Source organism: Lolium perenne, chromosome 7 (assembly GCF_019359855.2).
Source record: "Lolium perenne isolate Kyuss_39 chromosome 7, Kyuss_2.0, whole genome shotgun sequence".
Lineage (NCBI taxonomy): Eukaryota > Viridiplantae > Streptophyta > Magnoliopsida > Poales > Poaceae > Lolium > Lolium perenne.
Window position 1 is genome coordinate 218,118,611 of NC_067250.2, and position 22,541 is coordinate 218,141,151.

At 45.0% G+C, this 22,541-nt stretch overlaps 1 protein-coding gene and 2 long non-coding RNA genes across 16 annotated transcripts in view; all 3 read left to right on the forward strand.

The window, feature by feature from the left end:
- The window catches only part of LOC139833098 (uncharacterized), a 30,677-nt gene that overhangs the window by 536 nt on the left and 7,600 nt on the right, over positions 1-22,541 (forward strand). The window contains exons 2-3 of one of the 3 annotated variants that reach the window (XR_011748174.1): positions 5,466-5,582; positions 5,716-5,890. This is a non-coding gene — a long non-coding RNA (uncharacterized lncRNA). The remainder of the gene's footprint in view (positions 1-5,465; positions 5,583-5,715; positions 5,891-22,541) is intronic. The other 2 variants (XR_011748173.1, XR_011748175.1) reach the window with 2 other exon arrangements.
- Positions 6,861-7,696, forward strand: LOC127314163 (uncharacterized). Its single transcript, XR_007859448.2, has 2 exons — positions 6,861-7,408; positions 7,498-7,696. It is a non-coding gene; the product is annotated as an uncharacterized lncRNA (long non-coding RNA).
- LOC127314161 (uncharacterized) lies at positions 9,363-21,128 on the forward strand. 12 transcript variants are annotated; one of them, XR_011749488.1, is made up of 10 exons: positions 9,363-9,774; positions 9,865-10,025; positions 10,500-10,584; positions 11,894-12,426; positions 12,528-12,594; positions 14,042-14,215; positions 15,820-15,923; positions 16,286-17,112; positions 17,205-17,277; positions 19,987-20,003. XR_011749488.1 is itself a non-coding variant. In XM_071824524.1 (10 exons), exons 4-10 carry the CDS (start codon positions 12,338-12,340, stop codon positions 20,813-20,815), a joined length of 699 nt encoding a protein of 232 aa, XP_071680625.1. In that variant the 5' UTR covers positions 9,363-9,774; positions 9,865-10,025; positions 10,500-10,584; positions 11,894-12,337; the 3' UTR covers positions 20,816-21,128. The 12 variants fall into 12 exon arrangements, 7 of the variants coding, with proteins under 7 accessions (XP_071680625.1, XP_071680624.1, XP_071680626.1 ...); XR_011749489.1 differs by lacking the exon at positions 19,987-20,003 and having other exon boundaries at positions 16,286-16,747; positions 16,942-16,999; positions 17,130-19,225; XM_071824524.1 differs by lacking the exon at positions 16,286-17,112 and adding an exon at positions 20,812-21,128 and having other exon boundaries at positions 17,130-17,277; positions 19,987-20,099.

The window sequence follows — 22,541 nt, forward strand, 5'->3', positions numbered from 1 at the left end:
ATATTTTCGAGTTACTTATTAATTAGGCTCGTTATGTTGATGCACACTTGATTGTTTACAAATATATCATGATTTTTCTAAAAGAGAGGACACACAATTTAAAACAAATAAAGTTAAGAAATAAATTAAATCCATGTTCATAATTAAGTTTGTGATTACTTACCAGCTAGCTATCTCTAGCACATGGGAACTCTATATCTTGTCAAGATTGTGATGTAGATTGCGAAAGGATTAAAATGTTTAGAATAGTATATGCCAATCGAAGTATCCAATTATTTCATAGCCACATAGCTCTTATATCCTTAAGAGTTGTGTGATAAGCATAATCCTATTGTATGTGTATATATTTGATTTTGAGCCTATGTACATTTAAAGAGATCTTATTTCAAAACCATATAGTAAATTTCTATAGAATATATCAAAGATTGCACATAAGGTTCTCCTTACGTTCAAACAGAAAACAATATGGAGTACAACAAAAATGGATATTCACATCTTTATGAAATTGGTGAAGATACTAATAAGACAGTCTCAATGCATGTAATCTTCTTTTTTATGCGAACACAAATCCATAATAAATAGGTTTATTTACAACAAACTGTAAAAATGTGAACTCATAACTCGGTAAGTGTACAAAGAATGAAGTAATTAGGGCAGCATACCTGAACATGAACCCTGATCGGAAGAAAAAAAAGTTTGGTATATTCAAATCACATGATCGAATTTTACATTTCCAAGACAATGCTGATTGTAACTTTTACAAATAAAAAACATTGCAGGGAATCCTCTGCCAAGAACAAAACTGAGCGCTAGCAAGTCTACAAAATAACACAAAGAATCAATAATAATTCCAGGAATATAATTCCCATTATAACTGCATGTCCTAGATAGCATAACACGTACTTTTTTTTCCATCAAACATCATGTACATCTATGACCAATTCTAGCAAGTAGATGGACACTCGGCTGAATGTAACGGTTGGAAAATTTGAAGCCATATAACTTAATTTATTTTATGACAAAGGCTATAGGGCAAACTGTGTAAATTAAGAACTCCCTCGTTTTCAGGCAAAAACCATCAAGGAACATAGCTATAAGCATGAAACCCATTATTTAGTACTGCAAAAAATAGTAGCTTAATCTGCCATTTAGAGAGCAAAAAAATGTAATTTGACTTGTGCGTCAATGGTATCAGTTCCAGGGGATGTGTTGTGGTCAGCCTCGCCATGCATTGCATGTCGCTGGTATCAGGGCTGTTAAGAGTGACGGGAGGAGATCCACGAATGCAGATAATTGTTAAGTAACTATGCTCAGCTGCACAAACAGATCAACAAATACTTACAAAACAAATATATTATTGTCTCGGAATTCTTCTCAGAAAGAAGGAATGAAGCACCTTTCGCTCCTATTATTGCAAATATAGTTGTCGACATGCATCGAAGTCTCGCAACTGTTCCGTCCACTGGCTTCATGCTGACCACCACAACTTCACATTGGCACTTATTGTTTCGGACGTGGAGACACAGCTGGTAGGAGCCTCGCAGTCCATGCCTGCAACTCCATTCGCCACCGGACCTTGGCGGGGTGTGCTCATACCAGAAGAGATCCATAATGATGTTGGGAGCTGGTGGATACATGCTTGGTGTCGTGAAGAGGCAGCCTGGTACGTTCTGCCATGATGGCCGGCCACATGCAACCGACGATCGTCAAGAGGAACCCAGCGCTGCTCTTCATCATCTTCCTCCTTGCACCTCTCCATGCTGTCCTAAACTTTGTAGTTTCATCCATCCTTTAATTCATAAACACTATTCGATTTAGCTTCTCACTGATCCCATTTCTCTTCTACCTTTGAATATACTCGCCCTAAACTTAATCACACTCTAATCCATGTTGCTTGGTGCAAGCGTGCTACACAGGAGATCCTTTAAATCTCTGTAGCTTCCATGCCCAAGCTACACTGCAGTCCACGATGGTGAAGCAGCTGCATCGATGACATTTTGAATCAGATCAACACTTAGCCTAAAACACAATTCGATGTAAGTCAAGAAAACCTCACCAGCTTCATGTCGAGATCCAAAAAGAATTGTGATCGGGGAGGGATGGATAATTTCATACTACTATGCTAAAAGAAGTAAAGAACTCACAGTTTCCTCTTTAGGTTGCAAGCTGCCACCGTGAAGCCTCATACGCCGTGCCGGCCGGCGCTTGCGGCCGGCAATCACATAGCGCTACCTACGGTTATAAATCAGGTCTAGATCTGCTGAACATCCACGCCATATCATGCTTGATGTGCATGCGCCGCCAGGATTTAGGTTTCTATGGTGAAGGCTGTCGTGAGGGAGGAGGCAACGATTAGATGCGTTTTTTTCCGTGAAGAATCAGAAGTTATTTAGCTTTTTCAAAAATATAGGTGGCTTGTTAGATCCATAAAAACAAAGCGGATAGGCATTGGCAGGAAGAAAACTATCTTCAAACTACTCGCAGTACGATACCGGGACTTCCATAAAACTGCACGGTTCACGTGCCATCATGAGCGTATAATTTAGATTGGAAGATTAGATTTGTTAGAGGTGAGAGACGTGTCTATGTAACGGCCTATGCGACACTAAAATTTACAACTTTCTTAACAAATCTTAGCCATTAGTTTTAGATCTAATTGTCCTAATTATTCTAATGATGTGGATTAACGTGGAAGCTTTTACGGTGCCTCCAATTAGTAAATATAAGATTGTTGTATTCGTTTAAAATGCGGCATAGCATTGCCCAGTTTGTAAAATAATTATTTTTAAGAGGCATAAAGAAGCTGTTTTTTTTTTCACGCGGTTCCTACTGAATATGTTTTGCATCTTAAAATATCAGTGGCCTTTGCTATTATACACCAGTGCACCACCACATACTGACGGTTGGTTATGGTGTATGTGCTGCGTGTTGTGAAACATTCTAGTTTGATTGATTCAACATTTAATCCTGGCATTTCTCTTGTGTTTTGGTTATTTTCTTTTCTTCAAAGCCATGATGTTCACAATAACTCCACATAGGTGAACATGTAGATGTATGAGTGCTGCTGATTTGCATGGGTTAAGTCGGCCATTCTCTTTTTTACTTTGGCAATTTTACTGTATTAGCTGGTACTCCTTTTTTTAATATCATTAGTTGCCAAATGGGAAGCTTCAGCTGGCTTCTGAAAGCCGATTTGATCCTCTGAGACATGTTTATCTACATGAAATCGCTTGTTGGACGCTACCATATTAACTCTGGAAAATACGCTTACTAGATTATCTTAACTAGTGCCCCGTTTCTGCTTGTTAGTAGTGTCAGACCCTCTGGTATCTCGACCTTTTACTATTTCCAGAAAAGAAACATCGATATTTACAGTTATAATTTTATATATTTGACATGGTGCGAAATATTCGTAACATGTGGATGTCCAATTGCTGCCATGTTTACAGTAAAAGTTCTGTACGAGTTTCTTGCCCCTTGTCAAGTAGGTAGCTGAAACAGTTACATTGGAAAGTTCTACTCCGTCCATAAAAAGATGCCAAAGATTTGTCCAAATTTAAATGTATCTACACACTAAAGAGTGTCTAGATACATCCAAATTTAGTCAAATTTCCGATATCTATTTATGGTCGGAGGTAGTACATTTACATGCACTAATGATCATCTAGTCATGTATGCATGTATTTTTGCCAGTCATCTACGACAGATTCTTTATAGAAGTGTCCTGATAGTAGGATATATTTATCATAGTGCAGGGACTGAGCACACTCAGATAAAGCTGCCCTGTTTACATTTTTGAAATGATATGATTAGCACTATTGGAAAAGCATAAACTGGTTTCTCTTCATAAGCAAGATAATAATGTGTGGGCAGCTTTAGCGGCCAGAATTGCAGAAGGTTAAATTTATGACCTGCTCTATTTTTGCGATTCATTTGTACAGAAATTTATGACCATTAATATCTCTTTATTTGGTAACTGATTATGAGCTGCGAAATCTGAATTGTGGTATATAAAAGTAAATATAAAGTTGGATTCGACCAGTAGCACTCGCGACTGGGCAAAATATGAAGCCGGTCTATTGCCTAGTAGGTGTCAGCAGCAGTTATGTTTTAATTAATGATAATCTTCATTGTGTAGTGTAGTGTTTCTCACACAGTTATACTAGTATTGCGAAGCTGGCTTGAGAGCTTGAGAGGGTGTGCAGCAGGGGACAGTAAAGATACACGTAGATTTGTTTTTAAAGCTTGATGTTATTTCTATGTGAAATAAGAAAATCATATATATGTTTGAATCCAACATAATTTGTTTATTTTGCACAAGAAGCAGTACCATCTAAAACAAGGGACATCACGAGCCAATCAAGCTACCTACCATTTGTTAGAACAGTTTTTTTTTTGATGAGGACCGAATTTTTGGGAGTGATGGATTTGACCAGTTTGGGAGCCAATCAAGCTTCCCGTGTAGTCCAGGAGACCAATCAGCATAAGTCCAAGTACTACATGAGAGGATTGGGCGTCTGGTTTATTTCCAAAAGCATCAAAGTTTGTCTTTTTTTTTCTGTTTGACTTGTGTGCATCTGTAAATGGATTGTTTCTTAACACTATAAGTTATGTGAAAGATCCCAATTATGGTGCCAGGTCATCATTTATTTTTACCCAGCTTGCATCTAGTTTGTTGTTGTGATGCCATTAAGGTAACGCTCTGTTCGGATGTAATGAATTGGAGGGCTGGAATTGAATTGTTCCCAATACCAAATCAACCTTAGCTCGGCCTCAATGTTGCCTCCCACCGCTGTTCCGCCTCCGGCCGCCATTCGGCCTCCCGCTTCGGGATTTAGGATTAGGGGGTCTGGAAGAGGGGGGATGAGATAGGGAGAACGAGGGTGCAGACTTCCGCTGGAGTACCAAGTAAGTCCGTCGGAGAGCTGAGTTAGGGAGGGAGGGAGGGAGAGAGGCCTACCTGCGCCATGGCGCCTCCTCTGAGCTAGCAGTTGAGCTTGCTTCTATTTTCTAGGGACGAAGAGGTGTGTACCGTTTCAGGAGATGGCCAAATTCCGAGCGATACCGAGCAGGAGGCCTCCGTATTGCAGGAGGGCACAAACACACGCATTAGTTTCTAGCTTGGTATTTGCATCAGTTTCCGGCTCTCAATATCGAGCACATCCAAACGGTGGAATTGGGCCTCTGAAATCCAAAATGTCCAATTCCTGGCCCGGATGCATACATCAAAACAGGGTATAACTGAAATACTGAAATATTTATATTGTATCTGTATGAACAATGTTTAACCGTCCTTCAGGAGATCAATCCATTCATAATTCTAATGAAGAAACCAAAGATATGTGTGATAAATGATTGTGCCTTGACCATATCAGTATTTCAGTTTCTCTTACCTTTTCTTGTCACATGTTTTGTTTTTCGACACATGAAAAGAATCTTGATGTGTTTGACAAATGCTATTACAGCTTAGGGCGTCTTTGAAGGCAAGGATGGGGTGCATGAATAACGACTTGCTCCACCTGAACAACGCTACTGATGCTACTGGTGACCGGCCACCACTCCGAGCTGCTGCTGCTGGTGAGGTCTCTTCCCTTTTCATGTATTATTCGCTTCTTTTTTATCTCTGTTGAATATATAGGCAGTGCATCAAAGCATAAGCATATGTGGATGTAAGTTTGTTTCAATCAGTAAAAAAGTTGTGGTGTGCATATGCAGGGACAAAGACGGCGGGAGGAGCTGCACCTCTTGCTGGTAGGGTGCGCCCACAGCCATGCTCTTGCTCGCAGCGGTCCCGGACCAAGACCACCGCGGCCGACACGCTGTGAGGACCCTTGCCCTGGCCTAGCGGCAGGATGGCCCAAGACTGCTGCTCCTTTTCCTTGGCGTGTTGGTATAAGTCATTCATTCTTAGGTCTTTTTCTAATGTTGTTCTCTGTGATGATCAATCCAAAATTCAGGGGTCTTCCTGTTAGTGAGATGCATACCATTTTTTTTGCAAAGCATCAAGTGGATCAGATCTTGGTTTGTACTAGATGATCATGTCCTGATTCTACCTGGTCACTGTTTATTTGTGTTACCATGTGCAAACACTAGTACAACAGCCACAGCCAGAAGTTTTTGGTTCCTGATTTGGTATTGCACCTAATGGATCCAGTTCTGGGCCCAATTCCCTTAAATTTGTATTGGATATGAACAATATTTTTACTCTGAATTATTTTGAAAATTTTGGTTTTATCTCCCAATGCTTCCCTTTCATTACATTTGTAATTTAGGATCACTTGTCTTTTCTTATGTTTTCATGTGAGCTCACGTATTTTCTATCTCCTTTTCCTAAAAAATGTTGCTTGTCCTAATAGGTCCGATCTTCGGAGGATCCCGACGAAAGCGCATCATCAACAGTGGAACACTGACTTCTTCTTAGTAGTGCCGCCGATCAGCCTGGAGCAAGAACTCTTGTTAGTGGTGTCGAGGAGATCGACACGTCGCCAGAAGATCCGATAGTTCACCTCTCTCCCCGTACCTGGACGTGGAATCTCGGGGCGAGATTCCTTGTTAGTGGTTTAATAAAACCTTCTCCCTCCTTTCATTTAAACAAAACCCTAACCCCTATCCTACCCGGGCCTCCCTCCTCTCTCTCTCTCTCTCTCTCTCTCTCTCTCTCTTTTCTGGCCTGCTTCCTCTCACCTCGGCGGCCCACCATCTTCCTCCCAGCAGCCCACCAGTCTGGCCCATTTCTTGGCCTGTACCCCTTCGTTCCCTTCTTTTCATGGTTGTCGTCTAACTCCCAGAGAGAGAGCACGAGCCTCTCGTGCTTTTTCCCCGCGGTCGCTGTCGATGCCCACCACCGCGCCAACCACCCCACTCCGCCTTTTCCCCTCCTTTAATCCCCACCGAGGCTGCGCCCTAGAAACCCTAGCGCCCTCCTCTTCCTCCCTCGCGCTGCCGCCCCCATCTTCTCTCACTTCTCCTTCTTCTCTGTGGAGGAACCGAGGAACGAACAACACTGCCACCACCGTCCTCACCATGGCTCCGACGCTACAGACCTCCCCTTGTCTATCCGAGACCACCACCAGAACCGCCTTGCTCTCATCTTTCTCCACAACCAAGGAATCGGCCTGGGGCTCTGTAAATCGACGGTGAAATCGCCGATTCCGCCTCCAACTCCGGCGAGTAATTCGTCAATTCCGGCCGCCCTCGTCCTCCTCCGGCCAAACCGAGCACACCTCCGGCTTCCCCATGTTCAGGCTCACCCTCGACGCTCTCGCTCTCGTCCTCTTTCGCTCGCAGCCGTCAAGTCCTTCTCCAACCAGGGCCGTCCGCCATGGCCGCCATGCTCTAGCTCCGCCTCCATCTGCTTCTTCTTGTCGGGCGACCCAGAACCATCACCATCCGAACCAGCAGCCCAGTGGTAAGCAGGTTGAATCATAACCCATGAGATCCCTGGATCAAATCCCCACGCTGGCCAACTAAATCCTTCCTTTTTCTTCTTTTGTTCAGATCCCGTGGAGAGAGATACTTCTTTTTATACGGAGCCTTCTTAGAGCATGTCTAACAGGCCCCATATTTCGCTGCCCCGTATAAGTCTCTTATTTCGCCCCGTATCGAAAAACTGCTCCATTTCGAGCCATTCCGTCTAGCAGACCCCGTATTTCGCCCCGTATTTTCAAAAATAAAAACCCCGGGAAGTTCATCTTCATTGATCATACTACGGATCATACATACATTCCGATCATACTAGGGATCATACTACATCTAACTACGGATCAACCTACGTCTAGTCGTCAAGGATGACGTAGGGGATGAAGGCGATCCTCGCCGCCTCCTCCTGCGCCTGCCGCGCCTCCCGCGCCTGCCGCGCCTCGAACTCCTGGACGGCGGCGATGGCCGCCGCCTGCTCCTCTGCCTCCGCCCGAGCTTTCTCGGCAGCATCCGCCTCGGATTCGGCCACCGCACGGCGGAAGGCCGCCTCCTCCTCTGCCGCCTCCTCTTCCTCCTCGCCGCCTCCGCTTCCTCCGCGCCGTGCCGCCGATGGTGGCCCTCCATGCCGCCATCGCCGCGCGGTCGCGCCGCATCGCGCGCGCCACTTCTCGAACGCTTCGCCGCTCATCGGCTTGAGCGCGGCGGGTCATGCCGTACCACCGCACACCCGCGGCGTACTCCCGGAGCGGCTCCGGCACGTACAGCGCGCCGGCGTACTTGCAGGCCGCGCGACGGCTCCCGGCGGCGGAAAGCTTGCACTTGAGCCGCCACGCTTCCTCTACGGTGTCCGGCGAGCGGGATCGCTTCGATCCGCTCGCCGGCGAGGCGCTACTGCGGCGGCGGGAGTCCATCCTGGCTTGGGGGTGGAATGCGGCGCGGAGGAGCGGCTAATTGCTCGCCGGAGCAGGAGGAGGAGGCGGTGGCGCACGGCGGAGCTAGGGCTGCGAGTGAGGGGTTAACCCCTCACTCGCACCTGCGTCCACTATATGTACGGGGCGACGGGGCCGATTTCCTGGGCCCCGTATTCCGCCGAAACGGGGCGGCCCGAATACGGGGCCTGCTAGACGGCCCAAACCGCGCCTGCCCCGTATGTCGCCGGAATTTTACGGGGTGGGCGGGTTATACGGGGCCTGTTAGACATGCTCTTAGGGTGTGTTTGGTAGAGTGGGTGAACTCAGAGTTTCCCATCTCATCACAGCTTTTTTCAGTTTTTATTGTTTGTTAGACCGGCTCGGTCCAAGTGAGCACTGCCCACCTCATACCAAAGAGGCCTCTCAGCCCTGCCCAGTTGGGAAGCTCAAATCGAGCTTCTCAACTCGACCGAGCTGAGTCCATCCCGCAAAACGCCTCGCGCGACCCGCGATCGGCCCCGCGTGCGACGCAGCTGCCCACCCCGCCCGTGCAAGTCTGGCATTTCCCCCCTCAGCTCATCTCTCCAGCGCCCCCATCTCTGCGACGCGCGACCCGCGACGGCACGACCTCCGCCTCTCCATCGCCGCCGACAACCCCATCGAGCGCGCCTCCGCCTTCCTCGCCCTCCCCAGCCTTCCTCGCATGTCCGGCGGGCGCCCTGGCGCGCCTCCCGGGTCGGTGGCCGCCATGGCGTGACTCCTCTGCCGGCGGACGACCTGGAGCGATTTCTCTGCCACGGGGACGAGGCGCCATGGTCGCGCCCAAGCTCTGCCCGCGCCCGAGCTCTACTCCGCGCTCGCGTACCTCAACTTGACGCCGACCTCGCCTCGGCCCGCGCCCGAAGCTCCCCGCCTCGGTTGCCCCCGCCTCGACGCCGGCCGGCGGAGCTCCTCGCCACGCGCCACGGATCCCTCCCCAACTTTGACACATCCTCGCGCGGCGGCAGGAGCACGGCGGCGGCAGCCTCGCGCCGGCGCCGGCGAAGGCGAGATCCTCCTCAAAGATAGGCGGCATGTCGCGCCGGCGCGCCACCGCCGGTGCCCCGCAGCCCGCCGCCGGTGCCCCGCAGCCCGCCGCCGGCAACAAGCTGGGCGTGGTGGAGATGAGGGAGCCGATTGCTTTTTTTTGTTTTATTTAGGGTCCTTTGTGTAACAGTTAGGACCTATCTGTAATTTATTATTTTTTGGGCCAAGCTCAACCCATACATGCCAACCAAACAAAGTATCAGTTCAGCTCCCCTCAACACATACAGGCTACCAAACACATCACAAAATCTCAGGCAAGTTTGTATGAGGTCAGATATCTGAAGTGAGAAAGAGAATCTGAGGTGGCACAGGCTACCAAACACACCCTTAGTATCAACATCAGCAAGCAGCCTAGCTGGTTCGTTCCCTTGACAGCCCATGGAGATCCTGAGTTCAATTTCCACTGGTGGCAAATTAAGCCCAGCTCTTTCTTGCTCTGTTTTGCCAGATCTGCTAGATCTTGTGCTGAATGGGCCTCAGCCCAGATCCTCCGACGAAGCCCGCCTCCCCGTGCGCGAAGCTTCTATCCGCCGCCGCTTGCAGGCCATGTCCCGGCCCAGGTTTTCCCCGATGCAGAACCAGGCCAGATCGGCCCATCACCCCTCTCTGGTTATTCCTTGCCCTTTTCTTTTTACAGGAAATGTTCAAACTTGCAAAAATCATATCTTGCAAACCGTAACTCGAAATAAAATGTGTTCTATATGAAAATTGATCAGAAAAATGCAAGGATCATGAATATGTCATCCATTCATCTGTTAGCATCTCGCATCATGACGCGTCGTGATAGTTTTGCATGTTCACCTAACATATATGCGGAGTATTTTGGATTTCCAACTATGGTTTTCCCCGCTCCGTTTAATATTGAAATAGCGCACCCCTGCCATGTTATGCCATGTTAATCAACACTTAACTTTGTCGGTAGAAATGCAACTCCAACCTAATTTGATTGTCTGGGGTTCCGACTCCGATTAAATTGGATAAGTGCATCGCATCACCCTTGCCATGTCATGCATGCATACCATATCATGAGCATGCCGATTCTTCTGCCGTAGTAGTAAGATTTGCATCCGTTGTGTGTTCCAGCATTTGCTTCTTCCCGGATAGGATCACGAAGTGGTGCGGTGAGATACGCCAAGTTCTCCGGATGTTCTTCAACAAGCTTTAACAGGCAAGCATTTTCCCCTATACTCCTGTCCCTGCAGGAGTCGCTCACCTATTTTATTTTGCCTTCTCCCTCATGCTATCCTTAAGTTGCGTTCTTGTCACGTGTCCTTTCCACTTGTTACCTCAAGCAGCCCATATTGCCACCACCACCTCCTACAGCTATTGTTTTGTTATCGTGTCTGCCTTGCGAGTCGTAGTGCATGCTAGTGCTGTCTTATCTTGTTACTGTTGTTGTTATCTTATCGGGTTATATGTTGGGAATAATCATGGTTACTTTAGTTGTTGATAATTGTTTAGCGGAGGCATCGGTGGGTCAGCTGCTTGTTTTGTGATGGCTCACTTGTGTTTCCTAAATATCTTAGGACCCCGAGTTCTTGTTATCTGTTCCGAGACTGAGCGCTCTAACCACACGTGGGTATGCTTACCGGGTCTCCCCTCGACCACTGCCGGAATCTACAGCCTTGTCCAGTGGCCACAACTAGTTTGGATGTTTGTTTTGTTTCTCCCGGGCGTGCAAGCTTGTTTCTTTGTGGTCAGATGATATGATGTTACTCTTGGGGAAGCCATGTTGCCTTGTAACCCCATTGTCTCTTGCACGCTCGTAGGATGCGGTACGTATTGCTGAAGATGGATTCACCCTGCGGGCACTGTTTCCATCCGAAAGCCGTAGACGCAAACAGCTAAGTCCGCGTCGGAGTTTCGATCGGGCTCCGAAACGGGTTAACTTAGTTAGGTGGCTTCCTGGACATTGTTGTAGTGAAGGAGAGTGCGTGTCGTGATATCCACCTGTCGTAAGTGGGTTGAGCGTGCGTGCACTTTTGGGCACCCCTGCTGGGTTACAATCTTATCGATAAGCCGCGTCCGCGGTTATGGACGACTTGGAGCTGTATGACTCGATCATAGACAACTTACACCTGTTGTTTCACTACTAATAACTTGCATAGTAAGTTAGAACAACTTAAATAATAACTGGTTAAAACTTGTCAACAGTGTGAGTGCCTTTGCTAGTACTTCTTTGCGAAGGGAGAACACATCGGCTGTGTTACGTTTGCAGAGTATAGAACTGTTAGTTTATGCGCTCTCTCACCTTCTCTGATTAGACGAATGTTGTAGAGTGTCTCTATAGGTTTTTAGTGCTTGCGCGTTGCCGCTTAACCCCACCATATTGCCTATGACGTTCCTCTTGCGTCCTCTAAGTCCCCTGCGTGCCTCAAGTACAAAGGACGACTGGTTGACGAATGCTTATACGTCTTGAAGTCTTGTTAAGTACGAACCCGTACTTATTGCTGCTTCTACGGGATATAACCGGGCAGGTATGGAGATATGTTCGAAGAAGATGACGCTAGCAAGGTTACCCTTCCGGCTTGGCCTGGGCAGGATTATGGACGCCACTGGTTATCTTCAGGACTCTTAGTCCAATTTGTATCTTGTTCGTACTCGGACATATTCGATCTTCTGTATGATTCGGATCTTTGTATTGTATATTTGTATCTTGACTCGTTGGAGTCGTTGTTATAATATATGTATCTTGTGGGATCTATTGTAAACATGTTGTACTGTTACTACTCGTAGTAATTCCTCTGGCATCACGTGTGCTTTGTCGCGCACGTCGTGTCGGAGGGCGTGTCGGAATCGATATCGTGCGGATTTCGGTGGGTTCGCTGGGATCCTCAGGATACCGGTTCCGGGGCGTCACATGAGTGAGCAGCAGACTCCCCAAGGATGGATCAGTACGAGGTGTTCGCACAGATTGGGAAATGAGCATGGATAAGTACGAGGTGTTGGAACATATTGGTGATGGAGCATTTGACTCTGGTCTATTAATGAGGCACGAGGTGGGGAAGAAGTGAGTCTCAAACTCTGAATAGCACCGCCCCTTTCACTTACCTACTGAGATCAGTTTTATTTCAGTCTTTTTGGTGGTAAGGACCTCCGTGTCCCGTGCAGGTATTTGCTGAAGAAGATCCAGCTAGAGCCACAAACTGACCGCAGTCACCGGTCTTCCTTGAAGGAGGTAAATCCTCTTCCGCTTCATCTTGACATGCTACACTTAGACTTTGGGACCTAGTTATGGTTATAGCGGGAACCCTTTTGTTCATCGAAACCAGGTTATTTATGTCATTTTGCGTACAAAATATGGCATGCTGGTTGTAGCGCTGGTGGCTCCCCTTTGGTGAGCACTTGCCAATGAGTCATGGTGTTGATCTGTTGAGGTTTCTTTGTAGCTGTGATTTGGTCACCTAGCTACTTGGTTAGTGTTGTACAATGCTTTTGCTGGTTTTAGGCAATTTTATTTAGCTTATATAAACCCAAGTAATTTATCTATATTGATCCCTTTTTTAAGGATTAGTAATTGAGTGGTTGAATTTCAATTGTAAGTACATGAGGTATAGTTAGTTAAAGGGGTATTGGTTCAAATATGTTTAGTTTTGTTTGGCGCCTTAGTATTTTAGCTATAGGCTCAAAGCTGGGTTCATATTTTCTCCAAATTTGAAACTTGCTAAGGCTTTTATTTTTCTTTACAAACTATAAGTGGACATTTGTAATGTGCAATGGTATGAGTGAGTTACCTGGCAAAATAAATTTTCAAGTGTCCTAAAGCGCCTTCTTTTTGCTAATGTACTCATGTATTGTGTTTGTGGTTGCTCAGCAAGACTTATTCCATTTTTCTTCTGGATGCATTACTTTCTGAATCGATTCTTATACCATCCATACTTGCAGATAGTGTGCATATCAGGAGGCTGCCCTGTAAATTTGGAATAGCATATAATACCTTGATCCACTTTTAAAGGAAGAAGATGCAATTGGTTTCAGTTCTAAACGATTTGACATGTTCCTACCGTGAAAAACACCTTAGCATAGTCAAGTGAATACCCTACTCCGGCCGTCCCAAAAATGGATTCACTTATTTTGGGACAGAGGGAAAAGGTTGATATTCAGCAGGCTCGGTAATACTCACGGAGTGTTATATACTCAGAGTGTTTAAATAAATCACTTGGATCCGTTTGAGATTGAAGCAGCGGAGGGAAAAATCCCTCTTTGTTTTAAATGCACACTTTATTGCCGCCTTCAAGTTTAGATTCAGTTGATTTCTACTATTCACATTCCTGTAGCATTTAACCGGTAGAACATGATGCTCAGTTGCTTATTTACTTTTGATCAATTCGCCTGCCTGCTGCAATCTTATACTTCTGCAGTTTGTAGAAAAATCTGATTTTTTATTCCATGGTGTTTTGACATGTTGTTTATTTTGTGAATGTACTTCGATACAATGATATGCACATCTTATTCATGTTTTACAAGTCCAAGTCACAATAAAGCTCTAGGTTCCTACTATGTGAAATATAAATTTTCCAAGAACTAGCTTCGCTCTGTAGGATTTGATCAGCCCATGGCATCATGATTTTTTATGTTTGCTTGCAGTAAAAAAGTTGTGTAATCTCGTAATCTTGTAATTGCAGGCAGGAGGAGATGGTGGTGGTGTCCTTAATCGCCGCAAAGTTCCTGCACTGTCTGCTGCGTCCTCCGTGAGGTCGCTTTGCCGCGTGCCGGCGCAACATCTGGTCTCCATCCTTGCGGTCTTTGCCGACGTCCTCGCCGGAAATAAGGCCACGCCAGTCGCCACCGCACAGCTGGTAAGACTTCTCATCCTTCGTCTAAAACGTGTGTTACATGATGATGCTCCACGGGTGAAGAAAATAAGTTCTCGGCGCTGTTTTTACTACTTCATGATTGAATTCTGCTAGTTGTGGTCCGTAGATCATGCTGTTTGCATGGCTTGGTTCAGATCATTCTGAGTAGAGGCTTACACAAAATTTTGTGTTCAAGGTTGGATAGTAGTTCGGATGTAGATGCTTATCTGATGCTAGCGGCTAGGTAGTAGGCTGTGCTTCTTAACATGCCGTGTGAATATTCACAGTTGGTGCATTTGTTAGCCTTCTTAAATTGAGCGACTTTGTTAAAATAGATTCTCTTTTAATCATTCATGTAACTGTAGTCACCCCTTCTGTTGTTACAAATATAGCCACCAATTCATTCGATTAGAAGAACAGAAAGAAATCTTCGAAGAGCTCTAAGCTCCAAGAGGGTTCCGGCGGCCTGTCCTTGCTCCACCGTTTCGTGAATTTGTGGTCGTTGGATCAGGAATAGTTAAATCTTAGCCATCCATTTAGTCGGTTCAGCAGCCAGAGTTAACCCTATCCACACCGCATCAGGCTCCATGGCGTCCGTGGCCGGGAAAAATCCATTGCCCCAGCACTCTGCTCCTCTTCTCTGGCCACATCCGTGCCGTCCCTCTAGCAGCAGAGGTCTCTCCACCCCCTCCCCCCCTTCACTACCTCTTGCCACAACCATCCCGCCCCTCGAGCGCCAGGAGTCCGGCGAGATCCGCGGGGAGCTGCCGGCGGCGAACGAGGTTCTTGGGGATTCGCACACGTCCGGCGACGTCTGCGGGGAGCCGCAGGGAGGCAATGAGTTCCGGCGAAAGAAGAGCCTCAGGAAGGTACTGAGATCACTCTACATTTCTCCCGCTTTCTTAAATTCCACCGTTTATGGCTGAAAACTCAGGAAGCAACATCCTAGTGACAAATCGACATGAAGATGCACGATTGGAACTAGGTCCTTATGTGAGAATAATTGAAAAGTATGCCACACCTTCACAATCCAGTTGCTTTGCACCATGCTTTGCATCAAACCCTTTGCCCTTGCGAAGAATAATCAGCAGGATTGGGCTCCCCATCAAAGCTAGGGTTGCAGGAACCAATTGGATAGCTTCAATATCTTCCCAAAGAAAGAAGAATTTCGTTTTGTGATTAAAAACATTCGTGTAGAACCCAATAACTCTTGAAGATAAAAAAAAACGATCCTGCAAGGCAACAAAAGCTAAGCACTCAAGCAGTAACATCAGAAAACAGAAGTTTTTATCAAATATTGGTGTAAATACAGACCCACGGTAGCATGGAGAATATAACGTAATAAGATAGGATGTTAGTACTAAGGTTGTGGCCTGAAGCTGAAATGGTATTAAGCTGCGGTAGTGTTTGGTATGAACTGAAACTTCTCCATAATCCTTGTATTCTTGGAAGCCCCATTTTCTGTCTGTATTTAGAGCAAACATGGCAAATCATGTTTTCAATGCATGCCTTTGAAGTTTTGTTGTGTTCTTGTAATTATTCATGCCTTTTTAGTGTGTTCCCGTTGCAAGTATTATCTTAATTTCACTGAAATTCCTTGTCTGCAGGTTACGATCATGCAACCGGAAGGAATATCTCCAACCGTGGGGAGTAACGGATCACTTTCTCATGCAACTGATAGCTTAATAGTAAGGATGATCGTTTTGAACAGGTAGTGCCTTATTTAATGCTGAAGTTTGAAACCTTTTGTTACCGTGTTTGAATATAATTTGACAAACTTGTGAGATACCTCAAGGCTATGTTTTGATACATTTGGGCATGAGTTACTGTTGTGGTATATGTTTAGTACTTTAGTTGGTTTTTTAATTTAATTTTCTTGATTGGAATGGATGGTCTTTAATTTCTAGTGGTTGATACCCTGTTAGACTGTGTCATGCGATACTTCAGTTATTTCTACATATTTAATAGAATAATAATAGCTGCTGCAAGTGTGTATCTTGCTATGCAACTATTCTTTCATAAATCATCCATATTTTATCAAAAGATAGATAGTCAGTACTCAAAATTGTGCAGGCAGAACATGTCTGCTGCAATGGAGGTGTTCATACTACCGCGACATCATGACCATCAACGCGCCTGCTACCCGGATGATCCGGATGTGGAAGAGCTCCCCGCGATGGCAGCATTCGAGGTGGAGGAGACCAATGCCTACTCCGTCACGGAGGCGGCGGCGCACGAGGCCGTCGCCGAGGAGAGCGACCTTCTCTTCACGGAGTCGCTACTCCGTCAAGCGTAGTCGACGGCGACGATCATGGTTGATGCCTTCGTGCTCATGGCGCATGACGAAGCGGACCTGGCGGAGGCCCAGGCCAGGATCGCCGCAGATCTCGCTGGACACCCACGATCAAACCCACTTACAGGTTGTGCTAGAGTCGACACCAGGTCTCAGCGCCACCCCTTCTTAAAAGAAGGTCTCAGCGCCGCCCCCAACTTCTCCCCGAACGGCACTGCTCCATCGCCATACGGCTCAGGCAAGTGCACTTGGAAAGGTGCCGTCCCTCCTCTGTGTCGCTGACGTCTGCCCCAGCCGCTGCCTCCTCGATTAGTTCCTGTCCCTCAGTTCCCTCTTGCGCCACCACACGAGTTTGTCCCTAAAGAGGTCGCGTTGACATTCCTGGCCAGGAGCATGTTTGTGTGTGGTGATTGTTCTACCTTCCCACTGCAGGAAGCTGCAGCTTTGCCTCCCACCAATGGCTGCTTCACGTGAGGTTCCTTTCCTCCCGAGATGTGAGTAGATAGATACCCACAATGGAGGAAGGGAGAAGAATGATCACGAGTTTGTGAGAAACTCTTGGTCTGTTGTGTACGGGAGGTATTCAATCATGTATAACCTAACAAAGGTGTTGGATGAGTGCAGTGCAGATGTACTTCCATTTAGGCGCAATGTGGATGGCGATGCCATGCTTAATTCTGGTCCATTAGTGGTTTCCAGGAGTGGAGATGAACATGATTTGAGAAGGAGCTTCAGATGCTCATTCCGTACTTGGCTGATGACCCAGGTTACAGTAAGTACTTATGGTCTCTTTCATATTCGTCATAATCAGAATTATTTAACAAACTCAATAGAGGATTCAGTTTGTGACATTGTAATTGGATTGTTTTTGGATACTATTTTGTACCAGCACCTGACAGTCGCATTTCTAGAACACCTGTATATGCTTGAATTATGAAACCATAACAAACTTGAATTACACTTGGTGTGGATCTCTCTTTGCTGATAATTGTACTATCCTTCACCAATTTTAAATAAGTGACAGCGATCATGCAAAAGTACCCAACCAAATTATTCCCCATAGGGCTCATAGATGGCTGGCGAGTGTGTACTTATTAATGTTGTTCATCAGATCCTTGACATTTTCTGTGTCCTGTTCCTCGCCATCTGCAAGTGTAGGACCAAGGGAAAATCATGGAATTGTGTGAAACAAATATCTGTTGATGACAGACTCTATGTTTACCTGAAGAGTTAAGGTAGGTGTGCACTTCTGTTGCAGTAGGAGCAATAAGGAACGGTGGATAGAGAGCTTAGACTGAGCAAGATATCTAAAGGTAAACAGTACTAGGTAGGTCTGCACTTATGTTGCAGTAGGAGCAATAAGGAACAGTGGATAGAGAGCTTAGACTGATCATGATATCTAAAGGTAAACATTACGTAGATCAGTAGCTTAATTACATAGATATTTTGTGTAGTCCAATACATAAGGCTGTTCTGAATGGCACTCAGCGATTAATCATAGAACCAGATGCACAACAAGATGCATCTTTCATCTCTTCATGCTGTTATATTGGATATGGCTTTCCGACATTCATTCTTATTGCATTGTTAGAGTACAAGAAAAAAATTAGGTAGATGGGAAAGAGTAGAGCTGTATGGATATTCAGTACATAATTGAATCTTAGATGGTACGTTCTAGAGTTACAAAATCGTATGAGATGTTTCTTTACACAGGCTAAACAGTTCAACGTATATACACTTGCGTTGCTTCGCCTATACGAACAAAAAAATCCTTTATTTGGCTAAGTCCATTCTACCGCATCTGTTGATACTTCCATTGAACCAACTTCACGCATTTTTCCGAAGGATCTGGTTTCGCTTGGGGTAATAATTGAGTAAACTAGGAGAAAAATCTCACATTTACTACCCGAGACGAAAATGTACCGAAGTATTGCAGATTAATTTGGAGAATCGCACATATCAAGGAGTTAATAGTGTTCCACTTATAAACTAGGATTAGGTGCATATTTGGCTCTAATGCATCTTGATGATCTGGTGTACTCATTAAGTATGAAGCTTTAAAACTTATTACCACTGAAACTCGGCCTGACTGTTCTAATAAAAATCTTTAAAACTTAACAGTTTCATTGAATCCACTTACTACCACTGAAAAAAAATCCATGCTCTCAGTTAACAGAACTTGGAATGCAGTGGGAAGGAAACCTCCCTACTGATTCCGTCATCAAATTATTCCTTACTGACTATTGCAAAATATACTATGAATCACTAGCTTCAAGTTATTCCTTACTGACTATTGCAAAATATGCTACGAATCACTAGCTGCAGTTACAAGTATTTTTTTTGTCAGACTTTTCATTGCTGCCAACCATGTAAGCCTTTACGATTTCACTTTTATGCCATATTCTTTTCTGGTACATAATTACTATCCATCTATTTATGTGTGACTATAATGTAGTTGAATAGTGAGGTTATGCATTTAGACTGTTTTCATATAACAACGGGCAGTTTATTTCATGTATGTTCCGCAAGGAATCAATAGAAGAAATGACCATGTTATTATTTTGGGTAAAACTATTTGAAGTTACAAAGAACTTAAGAGTAAGTGGAGCTTTGCCCCATGGCCGTTCTGTGAATCAAGTTGTCTCGAGATTCTTTGTTCTACTATTCCTTGAGTAATTTTTCTCAGCGGAATCTATATACTAATAAGTCAAAATTTCTTTTCTATATAAGTTCAGCGTAAGTCATGAAATGTAGGTCTTGAAATTTGACAGTATTTAAGTGATGGTATAAAACATAGAATGTCTTGGAAATTTGACAACACAAACGACAGTAGCAAACACGGCGCGGCAAGACGCGCCAGGTCCATCTAGTAGTATACAACTTGTTATGTCTTCTGACTCTGATGATTTCTTACTCTTCAGAAATTTGCTATGCTATTGTTTTTGTGAGTGTAATTGGATCCGTTGAAATGCACTTTGATTTTCTTGTTTTAACAAGTGCATGCCACAAGAAAGCTCGAGGCTCCAAGTATGTGAAATTCAACATTTTGAGTACCTTTGCTCTGTAGAATTTTATCAGCACATGGCATCATACTTTTATGTATACTGAAGTAAAGAAAGTTGTATAATCTTGTAATTAGAGGAGAAAAAAGTTCTAAACTACTGGTTATGTAAATAATCAAGCTAGCATTTGGGAAGCAAGTTCTCGCACTCATACGGATTGTAAAATAGCTTGATTTCTCATCCCATGGTGATTTGACGTGCTGTTTATTTTGTGAGTGTACTCTGATCAATTGAAATGCACTTCAATTTTCATATTTTAAAAAGTATCAGTCACAAAAAGCTCCAGGCTAGCTCCTAGTATCTGAAAATAACTTATCCAAAAACTAATTTTGCTGTGTAGGATTTCATCTGCCCATGACATCACGGTTCTTATGCTGCATCAAGAAAAGTTTTTTAATACTGTAATCTTGTAATTGCAGGCAGGAGAAGATGGTGTCAGCCGTGTCATCCGTTACCTTCTCTGCTGCGGGCCGGCTCCATCCCAGCGGTCTCTGCCAGAAACAAGGCTGCGTCCTCCGCTGACCCGCAGCCGGTAAGACTTCTCATCCCATGAATGGATTCTGGGAGCTGTCGTTAGTAGATTCAAAATGATGTTGCAAATAGGAAAACATCTAGAATGTAACATGCCTGTGAATATTTCTTCTCAATTCATGAACCAGAACCCTACACTGTCGGGCCACCTGGACTACATATACTTAGCTCCCCTGTTCTTTGCATTTGACTCCGGGTTTTTGGTAAATTTTCTGGTGCTACCCCTATCTCCTCTCTATGCTCTGGGATACATCGGTGATATACCCGATGAATGTGTATGTTGCCAAGTTCATAGCTTCAAACTTGGCTATCATGTTCCCTCTCTTACTTGCCACTTTAAATACATATTAGCAAACTTATGCTGAAACTACACACCTATAGATGGTCTGATAAGTAGACAACATTCATATTTCTTCAATGTGGTAATCAACATGATTTGTGATAGATTGTATTTGTTGTGAAGCAGCGGAGACTGTTCATGTACTATATATTTACCTATTGATAGTTAAGGTATATCCAATATACCCATTTGAGCTTGTTTGCCAGAGTAGTACTCGGTTACATATTTGCAACAAATAAGGTGTAGTTGAGAGTTGTTCATATGTAGGATCATGTTGTATTATCTAGTTCACATCCCAATTCAAAGGAGTTGCTTATTGTATCCTCAGTTTAAACATCTGATACTTATTATCTTCTTGTTTTGTGATTTTCAGGTAAAGAAGAAAAGGCCAAGACGATCTGAAGCAACTAGTTTAGGTACTTGTAATGTTTCTGGCCGCTTTGGAGTTTGGCATGTCATGGAAAGCTGGTCTTGGCGGTGCCGCCGCTGGTGATGTGCTGCCAGCTTTGGTACTTGTAGTGTCGTCTTTGTAATGCTCCTGGCCAGGGAGTGGTGGTGATACTGAGTAGCTGGTCATACTTTCGAGTCTTTTGGGTTTTTTGTATTTAAAATGATATGATTTGTGCTGTGTGCACATTACTGTTTGTTGTGTGTTGTGACTGATAAAAAAAGATGCAAAATTTTGAGTGACGAATACTAATGTTTGTTACTAATTTGTCGTCCAGAATCTAGTTTTGCTCGTAGCAAGAGGAAAACGATTGAGTTATGTGATGGCCCGGTAATAGAAAATATATGCAACAGGGTGGCGCATGTCAAATGTCTAGTGCTAGCGGTAAATTAAGCTGATGTAGTCTGGTAAAGCTGCTACGAGTGCGCGCCGCATGATTTGCTTGATTAGCTGACCAAGCAACAGAGCATCATTGTCTCAGTTGACGGCACAAGTCACGAGTTGATAGTGTGCTGATTCTAAAAGGATACTGCGTTTGTTTTAGCCCATTCTACATGTGTAGTTAAATAAAAACAAGTCACCAAAAGGTACAATATCGAGCTGGCTGGTTAAGCTCCTATGGACTGACTAATTCCTAATTACCTAGCTGGCTATCCGCTAAAAGAAATTACCCAGTTGGCTCATTGATGTAGCAAGCAATTTAGAGGCGAGGAAAGAACGCCATGTAACGAGCTCAACATGCATTAAGCTACGTGCCAAATGCATTACAGCCTAGGGGTCTCCTCATGCAGAGCGCTGGACAACCCATTTAACTACCTCTTTCTTTAGAGAACGGAGTCGTTCACTCTGCATGCATCCCACAGGATTTACCACCTTTATAGAGCTGAGTCCTACCCCGTAATCATAGGTCATTATCACCACGAACTTGATTGATTTGGTTCTGCAAGGTCATGCATGTGCTGTCCATATCACTGATCCGTGTCAGGGTAAATCTCACCCACTCATCTAGCTCCCCACAGTCAACGAGGGAAGGTGATCAAGAGAGAAACAGAATTAGCACAGACCCATCGTCTCCTTCTTCCCGCTCGCCCCCCCCCCCCTCTCAAAATTGAAACATCCACAAGTCGACTCTATAAGTAAGAAGCTCTGGTCACACACCGCGTGTGGATTGCGCGTGTGACTATGACTTAGACTTAGACTCTTGCTCGGAGAGGAGAGGAGAGGGCATGAAACGCTGGCTAGATCGCGCGGTCGGCCGGCCAGAAGAAGTAGAGCCATGGCCGGCAGCCCAACGACGATTCGTGATGGCAAGCGACCTGCAGCAGGTAATCATCCATCCTCCTCCTTCGTCTTCCCTGGATCCTCCTCCTTCGTCTTCCCTGATCCTCCTTCTGATTTACAATTTTCCAGACGAAGCAGTCGTGGATCCTCCTCCTTCGTATTCCCTGGATAGCACACTTAGGCCTCGCTGTTAGGTGTGGCAAGATCTGAAAGGTTCGTAAATTTAACCGCAAATTTTGTGTTAGCTAGGATGTGATTTGAACTCCTTTTATATCCTACCTTAATCCATCGGAACTACTCTGTCCGTTCCTGCATCCGCGCCCGGATGTGAACGGGCCATGGTCGAGGGATGCGGCGAAATGGGACCATGGTGC